The sequence below is a fragment of the Lupinus angustifolius genome, chromosome LG17, assembly GCF_001865875.1.
Source record: "Lupinus angustifolius cultivar Tanjil chromosome LG17, LupAngTanjil_v1.0, whole genome shotgun sequence".
Taxonomy (NCBI): Eukaryota; Viridiplantae; Streptophyta; class Magnoliopsida; order Fabales; family Fabaceae; genus Lupinus; species Lupinus angustifolius.
The window spans coordinates 20,363,047-20,373,372 of record NC_032025.1 but is presented as its reverse complement, the minus strand read 5'-3'; the positions used below and the strand labels follow the sequence as shown (position 1 = coordinate 20,373,372).

The 10,326-nt window shown below is 35.4% G+C and overlaps 1 protein-coding gene across 1 annotated transcript in view; it reads left to right on the top strand.

Moving 5' to 3' along the window:
• Window positions 506-10,326, top strand: part of LOC109331544 (cyclin-dependent kinase 8-like) — a 12,599-nt gene continuing 2,778 nt past the window's right edge. The window contains exons 1-15 of the mRNA XM_019566110.1: window positions 506-1,107; window positions 2,627-2,826; window positions 3,023-3,176; window positions 3,271-3,380; window positions 3,537-3,606; window positions 3,696-3,778; window positions 3,864-3,945; window positions 4,036-4,076; window positions 4,818-4,940; window positions 5,890-6,040; window positions 6,195-6,309; window positions 6,466-6,548; window positions 6,665-6,739; window positions 7,861-7,935; window positions 8,652-9,445. Coding sequence (XP_019421655.1) covers window positions 952-1,107; window positions 2,627-2,826; window positions 3,023-3,176; window positions 3,271-3,380; window positions 3,537-3,606; window positions 3,696-3,778; window positions 3,864-3,945; window positions 4,036-4,076; window positions 4,818-4,940; window positions 5,890-6,040; window positions 6,195-6,309; window positions 6,466-6,548; window positions 6,665-6,739; window positions 7,861-7,935; window positions 8,652-9,445 — 2,312 coding nt within the window. The 5' untranslated portion in view covers window positions 506-951. The remainder of the gene's footprint in view (window positions 1,108-2,626; window positions 2,827-3,022; window positions 3,177-3,270; window positions 3,381-3,536; window positions 3,607-3,695; window positions 3,779-3,863; window positions 3,946-4,035; window positions 4,077-4,817; window positions 4,941-5,889; window positions 6,041-6,194; window positions 6,310-6,465; window positions 6,549-6,664; window positions 6,740-7,860; window positions 7,936-8,651; window positions 9,446-10,326) is intronic.

Here is a 10,326-nt window from a genome sequence, read left to right as displayed (position 1 = left end):
CAAGACTTTATATTATTAGACTAACACAAAGTGATTATAAATATTATTAAACCTAATATTTAAAAAATGAAGGAATATGAATTTTTTTTGCTATTATCAAAGATATTCCTTCACCATATGAATAAGAAAATAATTCATTTTAAAGTTCGTCACTCCCACTCCTAATAAATGTTTTGTAAATTTATTATTTGATAATAAATATTAAACTAATAACAAATTCATATATATTTTTTAAACCAACAAAACATTGCTCTAATGGTGTAAAACATCGCTAGATTTCAAGATGACCAAAATGTCAATAATTCAATTCCTGTGAGCAATATTTGGTGGTACCACGAACTTCAAAAGAGATTAATTTATCAAAAAAAAATGTTAAAAAATATTATTGGTAATACTAAAAAAATTATATTTTTTATTTGTAAAATATTAGGTTCATAATAATAATAATAATAATAATAATAATAATAATAATAATACTGACCCATCCATTATTCAACAACATAAGACGGCGTGTCGTGCTACTCTATCAGACCAACAAAAAAACCAAAACACCAAAAAAAAAAAATTCTGATCCATTTTTTCTTCATCTTCTCAATTCATCTCTCATCAATTTTCTCTCTCTTTTCTCTTTTCGATTCAATACATTCTCAACAACAACAAAATCTTCACCACTTTCACTTTTCGGTCTATAATGGATCTTCGTTTGATTTTAATTCTGTCATGATTTTGATGATTCTACTCATTATGGAATTAAAATCCGTTGGTGGGTTCTTCTTTAATCAGCAACTATAGCATCGTAGTATCATTTTTTCTTGTTAATTCTTCTTCTTGTTGAAAAAGTTTGGAACTTGGAACAGTTGATAGAAGAGGGTTACCCTTTTGTGTTTATTTATGTTTATGTGATTCATAAATGAAAGTAGTGAGATTTGGGTAACTGAATTTGGAGTCTCTATGGATGAGGCTCAGGCAGCCTCGGCGGCGGCGGTGACCGGTTCGAGATGGTGTCCCGGTCACCTTGCATTTGGTCCTTATGTGTCACAGGGTGAAGGTGGAGGCACTAGTAGTGAAAACAAGTCCCAAAAGTTGTGTGTGGTTGTGAGAAAATCTGTGAGTTTTCTTTTTGTCATTTTTTTTATGGATTTGATCAATTATTGATGATTGGTTATGTTTGCATTTTTATTATTGATTGTGTTAGTTACCAAGTTTTGTGATTTTTGAGAAGCATATATGATATAATCATAATGTTGCTGTGAGATATTTTAACTGAGAAGCTGTTTTTTTAGTAGAAAAGTGTATAGGGATGTTGGGTTCATTCTTTGATGATAGATGTTGATCTTTGGGGTAAATGGGTGGTTATGATGGGTTATTGTTGGGGCTGAAGTGGTCAAGAGACCCAGATGCAGTGTTTTCTCGAAATTTAGATCGTAGACGGGTATTTACTCTAGACCAGGGCCTAAAATACTTTCTTGTTAGGGTATTCACTGGATTTTTACATAATGGTAAAATTAGGGTTTGCACTAGCTCTACCTTTAATCTCTCTTGTACCCAGAAAGGATAAGCGGTTAAAGTTAACGGTTTTTGCCTTATTAGTTTGGTCTGTAGTGTTTATAAGGTCGTTGCAAAAGTTCTAGCTTTCAGGCTGTGAGATCCTTTATGATACTGTTTCTAAGAATCCAGTGCTTGTATTCTTGGTAGGCAGATTCTTGATGCTGCTGTCATTGCTAATGAGGTGTTTAGTGATGTTAGATCCTAGAGAATTTTTTTTAAGCTAGACTTCGGGACACCGTATGATCACGTTAGTTGGTTTTTGTTGTTGTTAGATGAATTCAAGAATAGGAGAGGGTTTGAGGTGAGATGTTGAAATTGGATTTTCGGGTGCTTATCTTCCTCCACCTTTGTAGACTTGAAGTCATAGTGAATGGTAAACCTAAACCTTAGTTTACGTGGCTAATACAAGGAGATCCTTTCTTTTGATCCCAAACCATTAGGTCTATGAGTACCTAATGCATGAGGATGTGGTGTCCAACTCACTTATGTTGTTATCACTTAACGCATTGCCACATTGCCACATTGCAAGATTTGGTCAGTGCCTATTGACGAATAATGACAACCGAAGGATCAAAGCGAAATTAAAGGACTTGTAGCCCACATGGAAGCTAAAATCACTTGCCCCATGGGTTTATAGATGTTCTTGAGTATCATTTAAGGGGTTTGGCTCTAGCAAGGAAGCTAAAAGCTTTGCAAATGTGTCCGTTTCGCTGTTCGGTGAAGCATTTGATTGGAAGGGAATGCTAGAACCATTTCAGGGTGTTGGTATCATATGAGTTTATTTGACATATAATAGTTTTTCTAGCACCTTTGTGCTGGTCTGCCCACAGCCTTTTTAGAAGGGTGCCTTAGTCTAATTTGCAGATAGATCGACATGCTTTGCTGCATGAATTTTATCCGTAGTTTTTTGCCTCTCATCTCTTCTATGATTCTATCTATACACTTTCTTTAATAATAATAAAAAATATAAAATGACAATTTGATGTGTTGTTATCTGCTCAACTGCTTGTTAATGTCTGACTGTTTGGAGTTTAGAGGGCCTAAAATTCTGAACTGATGCTCAGCTTCTAATTTGCAGTTGGTGACAAGATTGACCAGGGACATAGTTGAGACATACCGAAATTGCAATCCACAGTTTAAATTCTCTGAAGATCTAAATCCAAAAAGATTTTTGACCAGCCCTTCAACTGGAGTGCTTAATGATGGCTATGATAATGTGAACTCAGATCTTATTCTCTCAGTGAATTTTGTCTTGATCCATGTAGAGAAAAATAGAAGGTTCATCTTCAATTTGTTTCATTCCTCATTTTTTTGCTATCACTATATATATATATATATATCATATATATATATGTGCCATTAGGAATACCAAATGCGATATATCCGACTTTCAACTCATCGCAAAGGTGTTACTATACCCCTTGACCTGGCCATATCAGCGTGCTTTATAAATTTGCTTTCTAATATGCTGCAGATATATTGTCAAAGATGTCCTTGGCCATGGGACGTTTGGACAAGTGGCTAAATGCTTGGATTCAGATACCAACAGTTTTGTTGCTGTGAAGATCATTAAAAATCAACCTGCGTACTATCAACAGGCACTGGTGGAAGTAACTATTTTAACAACGGTAACCTATGTTTTTTTGTTTTTTTAGACGATAACCATTTTATTGGAAGTGCAACGATGAGACCTTACTTCTGTTCTTGCTTTTCTTCCTGCAGTTGAATAAAAAGTATGATCCTGGGGATAAGCACCACATTGTTCGTATATATGATTATTTTGTATACCAACAACATTTGTGCATATGCTTTGAACTTCTTGACACAAACTTGTAAGTTGTGGACTTCTATTCCAGTTAGCATATGTTTATTGGTTGGTTGTAGTTTCATGGAACTAAATATAATGGAGGAGTTTTGCAATGTTGTTATGCGAGATTTGTTATTCTCGTTCTAGCATATTTTGGTGTTGACATTTCATAGTTATACAGATATGAGCTTATCAAGATGAATCACTTTAGGGGACTATCACTTAGTATTGTTCAGCTGTTCTCTAAGCAGGTATGCCAATTCTGTGCGATATTTCTGCTTGGTATTTTATTGGTTTTAATATCTTACCGTAATCTATTTTCTTAAACTTATGTTTTAAGATTTTATGTGGACTGGATCTACTGAAAGAGGCTGGCATTATTCATTGTGATCTGAAGCCTGAAAACATTCTTTTATGTACAAGGTTGGTTTCTTACATTAAGGTTTCACATTGAACTATATGCTCAGCTTTTTCATCTCGGGATTTGATATAGTTGTTTCTTGTGCAGCACTGTGAAGCCCGCAGAAATCAAGATAATTGACTTTGGGTCAGCATGCATGGAAAACCGTACTGTTTACTCCTATATTCAGGTTTACATTTATTGTTGAACATAGGATTGGTACTTCCTGTTTTGTTTGTAAGTATCTAATACTGAAGCTTATTCCCTGTTTTTTGTACAGAGTCGGTACTACAGATCTCCCGAGGTTCTTCTTGGATATCAGTATCCTAACCAATGAAATTAGTAGTTTATACCCTTTTTTCAAGCTTTTTCATTTTTTGGAGTCATTTTATTGCTTTACCTTTTCTTGCCTCATCATCTCCTTGCATGTGTGGGATTGGCCGAGTATTCTCAAATACTTTTAACCAATGGTGAAGACTGTGCTATATAGCATGCAGAGCTATAATTTCAGTTTATGTTGATATCAAGCCCAAGCGTAGTATGAGAATGAATTCGGAAGCAAATTAAGTTTTTACCGAAAGCTTTATATGATCACTATTAGAGCTTTCAACATTTACTTGTTGCTTGATATTTTACTTTTATGACTTATATGTGGGGCATCATTGAAGAAAATTTCCGATTAGAACTACTGTCCACCACTGGTGCTATCTTGTACTTCCTTTTGTTCAATGATGGGGTGGGCTAAGGGAAGGAATGAATTTGGTGGATCTGTTGAAGCCTTTTCATTCTTGACTACTCTAATGATTCAATGTTACTAACATTTGAAACGGTATTTAATGTACCCTTGCTTGGTATATACTAATGGAACAATTCAGAGATGCATAGGAGCCCGAGAACATAGAGATCTTAGATTACCTATCAGAATGCCCTTGTTTAAATTGATTGCATACCGGACATTCTTAATGTATACTCTTCGGGACACATGTTCTTCTATTTTAATAGATAATTTATTATATAATTTAGCTGTACTCCTTGCTTCATGTTGGCCTTAACCCTTACAAGATACACAACAGATATTGATATGTGGTCCTTCGGGTGCATAGTGGCTGAATTGTTTCTTGGATTACCGTTATTCCCTGGGGCTTCAGAATTTGATCTTTTGAGGCGGATGATTAAAATACTTGGGTATGCATCTATTTCTCAAGAAGGAAACACGTTTAATTATGTGGCAGTCCAATTTTTATAGAAAAAATGTGTAACATCATAAATATAGGTTTTCCTTCGTCCATCCAAATTATACTTTTTATGTTAATAAAAAAAGATAATGGTCAGAAGAAATTTAAATTCAAGTATCCATTTTCATATAGCTGAGTTTTTACTGAACTTTCATAAAAAACTTAAGTTTTTCTTGAACTGATATTTAAACATAATGGTCCCACGTATGAGAACTAAAAGTTCTCTACAGAGTAGTGATGAGATGTTAGGACAGCGGCAAAGTAGTAAGGATTAGCTGAGGCAGTTTCGTCACATAGAAAATATGAAAATAGCCTTGTAACAGCCATAGGCAGAACATCAAAGAGAATCCACTGACATAATAATACCCCGTAAGTGATTTATGAGCAACTAGATGCCCTTAACATGAAAATTTCCAAGTCCAAGTAAACTCACAAAAGAATTGAATAAACTGCAAATTGCCATAAATATTGACCTCCTTGTTTCCTTTTTCCCCTATCTTCTTTGTCCGGTCTCTTTTTTGTGCATGTTTTGTCATCTCTTTTGGCCGACTCCATCTAGTGGGATTAAGGCTTGGTTGTTGTTGTATTTGTCATCTATTTCATATTCCTTCTCAACTCTATTTCTGTCTATGCCAAAAGCAGAACTCTCGAGTTATGCACCGGGAGACTGTTTTGGGGCAACACAGTGGGTTCCACCGATGACGTCTCAGGGTGTTTCTCACTCCCACCAGTTTTTTCAAATCTTCTCACCCTCTCTCAAACAGAGTTAGGGTAGCTATTAGATTTTGAGTATGAAATGAACACATTTTATGTGGTTCTCATTAAATCAGATGGCTTTCTTTTATTCAAACTTTTTTGGAAAAAAGTTATAGATGTTGTATGTTGTGCTCATGTTGTAGAGGACAACCACCTGATTATGTATTGAGGGAGGCCAAAAACACAAGTAAATTCTTTAAGTGTATCGGCAGTCTCCAGAACATAGGCAACAGTGAGAGTTCCGAAAATGGAAGAAGTGTTTATCAAGCATTGACCGAGGAAGAATTTGAAGTTGTAAGTTTTATGTTATTTTTTCTCATTAGGATCTCTGTCCAAAATAAACTTTCTATCCTTCCTTCTAAGAATATACTTTTCATATCTGTTTCTCCATCTTCCTTTCTTTTTAACATATTAGATGTTTATGGTCATATTTGTGTTTTCTATTCAGAGAGATTTGAAGAAGCCAGCAATTGGAAAAGAGTATTTCAATCATATGAACCTTGAAGCAATTGTTACAAATTATCCGTATAGGAAAAACCTACCTAAGGAAGATATTGTCAAAGGTTAGGTTTCATATGCTTTAATAAAAGCCGGTAAGGTTGGAAATTTCTGCTCAACATGATTTAACAGTTTTGTTTTCTGTGTATGTTTGCATGTTTTATTTTTCTTATTCAAGTTGACGTCACTAATGAATTTTGTATAAACTGAACTCGTTACAGAAAGTCAAATACGATTGGCTCTTATTGATTTTCTGAGAGGGCTTGTTGAACTTGATCCTGCAAAGCGCTGGTCACCCTTCCAGGTGATTGGATTTGTCCAATTGTGTGCATTGACCCACCTTTCCAAACTGAATTTTGCTTTGTGTTTATGCAAAGTTTACACTGTCATTTCTTAGATCCATAGTTTATGTTCTTGCAGGCTTCAAAACACCCTTTTGTAACCGGGGAACCTTTTACACAGCCTTACAGGCCTCCTCCCAAGACCCCTCGTATGGTAAGTAAATCCCAATTCTAATTTCTAAATTCTTGACATATTCATATTTATCTGAAACTATTTGTTCTAAAATATTCTTTTGAATGCTTCATCGCCAGTGTAAAAATGATATTTGACCTTTTTAGTTGTTTAGTTAAGTTAATTTTCAATCAATGAGTTGCGAAATAAATAACGTACGTTCTTTAATATATAAAATAAAATATTCTCTCAATAGTGATGTTGCACCTAATAATGTATCTATTAAAGTATGGAAGTGCCTATGAGAAAGGTGTAATCTGGCCCATGAAGTTGTAACTATGGTAGACATGAGAATGCTGCATCGGATGAGTCGGCATACAAGAAAAGATAACATCAGGAGTGAATGCATAAGTAGCACTTGTTGAGGGAAAAAAAACGATAGTAAGTTTTGCTGAAGATGGCTTCAACATGCAATAAGAAGACCAATAGGAGTCTATTTAGAAGTGTTTCTGTGGTAGTATGACCTCATAAGGGAAGAAGAACACTAAGGTTCTGCTTGCAAGTTGGATTTCAGAGGGGAAGGAGGGCAAAAGAAAGGCTTCAGAGCCATGAAATACACTTGTGAGGTGACTCTGAAGCTTTCCCTTCCCATTCATTTCCCTCCAAAAATCAACTCGCAGAACCTAAGAAAAACTGTAGGTGAAATCATTAGGATGGTTTTGGACCTACATGGTCTATTGGAGGGTTTGGTTTTTGATAGAACACAGTAGCAAGATTTCATGCATCTAGCCGACCCCACCTAGTGGGAAAAGGGTTTGATTTTGTTGTTCGATTGTAAGGGAAAGAAAATGTTGAGATTTCATCATACCAAATAATTACTGCTTGTAAATTAAATAAGTTGGCACTACTTTTTAAAAAACTAGCCACATTACCAGACTTGGGTTTAGTTGATTGTTTCCACCAATAAGGATTTGTTGAATTTTCACTTCATAATATGCTTTTGGTTTTGCCTCCTATTTCTTATAATTGATTAATTAATGTTGCCTTTAAAAGTTCATTCATTTATTTTGCAGTTCTGTTATTGCTGCAATTACTTGATTGGTAAGATGGTTTCTAATCTTTTCATGTACTAATATTCATCTAATTTATCTGTGACTTTCTAGCCGGTAGTTCAAAATATCAAGGTAGATAATCATCCAGGTGGAGGGCACTGGTTTGCTGCTGGTCTATCACCTAATGTGAGTCTTCTACTGCTGTAAATATTACCGCCTTTATATCATATATAGGGAAATTTAGTGCATTTATGATAACTTTTCACTTATTAGGGACAGGAAAATGTGTTTAAAAGATTTCGAAGAGAATAACCTTTGTACATATGCGCCAATAATGCCCAACCTCAAATTAGCTTCCAGAGGAAAGGGGACAGAAAAGGGAAAATTAAGGAGAAGCACTGCTAACAATATAACATTGACGGATTTGACGGTCAATTAACCATTCTGAATGGTCATTGTTGTTACCAGAATGGTCATTGCTGTTACCCTTTATCTTGCCGAATGCCCTTTTTGATAATTGACACTTGACTGTCCTTCTATCCAATGGAAGTTACTCGTTACTTTTCCGATCTTGCTACCACAAAATTTTGAATATATGCATATGGGAAAATTAAGGAGAAGCGCTGCTAACAATATAACATAGATGGTCAGTTAATCATTCTGAACGCTCATGTTGTTACCAGGAGGGTCATTGCTGTTACGGTGTTACACTTTATCTTTCTGAATGCCCTTTTTGATAATTGACACTTAACCATCCTTCTATAGTTCTATCCAATGGAAGTTACTCCTTAATTTTCCAATCTTGCTACCACAAAATTTAGAATGTATGCGTGATTTTTAATTCTTAAAACGTTATATCCAATTCTTCTTTTGGGTTAGGTGATTATATTTAGTTTCTGCAGGTTCCAGGCATTAACAGAGTTTCCCAATATAGCAGTCCACACTTTCAGATGGTGCAATATCCACCCGCTAACAGTTATGGTAGCGTAGGAAGCCATGGGAGCTATAATGATGGTTTTGCGCATGGAAGCAGCTATGGAAGTTATGGAGAGAGCAGTAACATGTTTGCTTATTATTCACCTGTTGGTCCATCTGGTATGAACATGCACGGTCAGGGTGGTATGTCAATGCTTGGAAATACTCCTGATGCTCGCAGGAGACTGAAGTATCAACCTGCGAATGGGCTAGGTATAAGCCCATCGGCCGGAAATTTTTCCTCCCTGCCCCTTGGTGCCAGTCCATCTCAATTTACTCCACCAAGTTCCTTTGGTCAGATGCCAGTTGGTTCTCCAGGACACTTTGGACCTACATCTCCTGCAAGAGGAGCTTCTCATGGATCACCTTTAGGGAAGGCAGCTGCAGCTAGCCAGTTCAATAGACGAAAAAATCGGGGATATTCTGGAAGTCCTCAAACTAAAGAAACAACATTTTCTTCACACTTCCAAGGTCAATCTCATGATGGCTCAAACCATGCCGAGGGAACATCACAAGCTTTTGGCAGTTCGCCATCTTATCTGCAGTCAAATATTAATTCTGGAAACTGGAAGCAGCGAGGAAGTGGAGGGATTATTACTAATCATAACATGACAGCTATGCCTACTTCTAATGTTAACTTGCAATCAACAGAATTAGCTCGTGACAATGCAGATGCAGGCTTATCGTCGCCTGATCCTGCAGATTGGGATCCTAATTATAGGTACACAATTGGCTTTTGAATTTCTTAATTTTTTATGTTGAATGGCACTTCTCGAAATGAAATTATTGCATGGTAATAGGTTAAACTTGTAGTTAGCTGCATATGAGAAGTTAGTTTTTATCGTGCCTAGTTATATTTGGTTATTGTTATACTATGTTTTCTGTGTGCCCGAAAGCAGTGTTGTTAAAACCGTACCGGTTATCAAACCGGTCAGGGTACTGGTATAGTGGTACAGTGGTTCAGTAATTAAACCGCATGCCGGTTAAACCGGACATACTTACTTATATTTATATATATATAAACCTATAACAAAAAAATTCAAATAGGTAGATACTCAAATTTATAATTCATATTTATAATCTACTCAAAATTCACATAAATAAACAACTTTAAGTCTTTAACAAATTCAAAGTCTAAATTAAAAAACATATATCATCCAAAAGTATCACTTAACAACCACAAAATATAAATAAATGACATAACTTCACAACTCACTCTATAAAACAAATAAATTTAGAGTTTTAACATTTAACATCAATGAGTCAAAATTGTCTAATATGAATATTATACTTTTCTACCAAATCCTATCTTCAGACAGTACTCCAAGATTACACAAATGTCACTGAGATTACACACGAATGTTAGGAACCAAAATGTGTAATTTAAGTATGTCTTGGAAGCATGTGTCTTGAAGTGTTGAAGAAGAGTTAAAAAGATGGGTCATCCTTGTAATGAGTTTTTAAGTTTTTAAAAAAAAATATATATAAATGTGTATAAACTGGCCGGTTTAGTAAAATACCGACCGGTTCACCGGTTTTGACCGGTTTTTGACCGGTTTTGACCGGTTTTGATACTTGGTCGGTTCAACACCTGTACCGTAC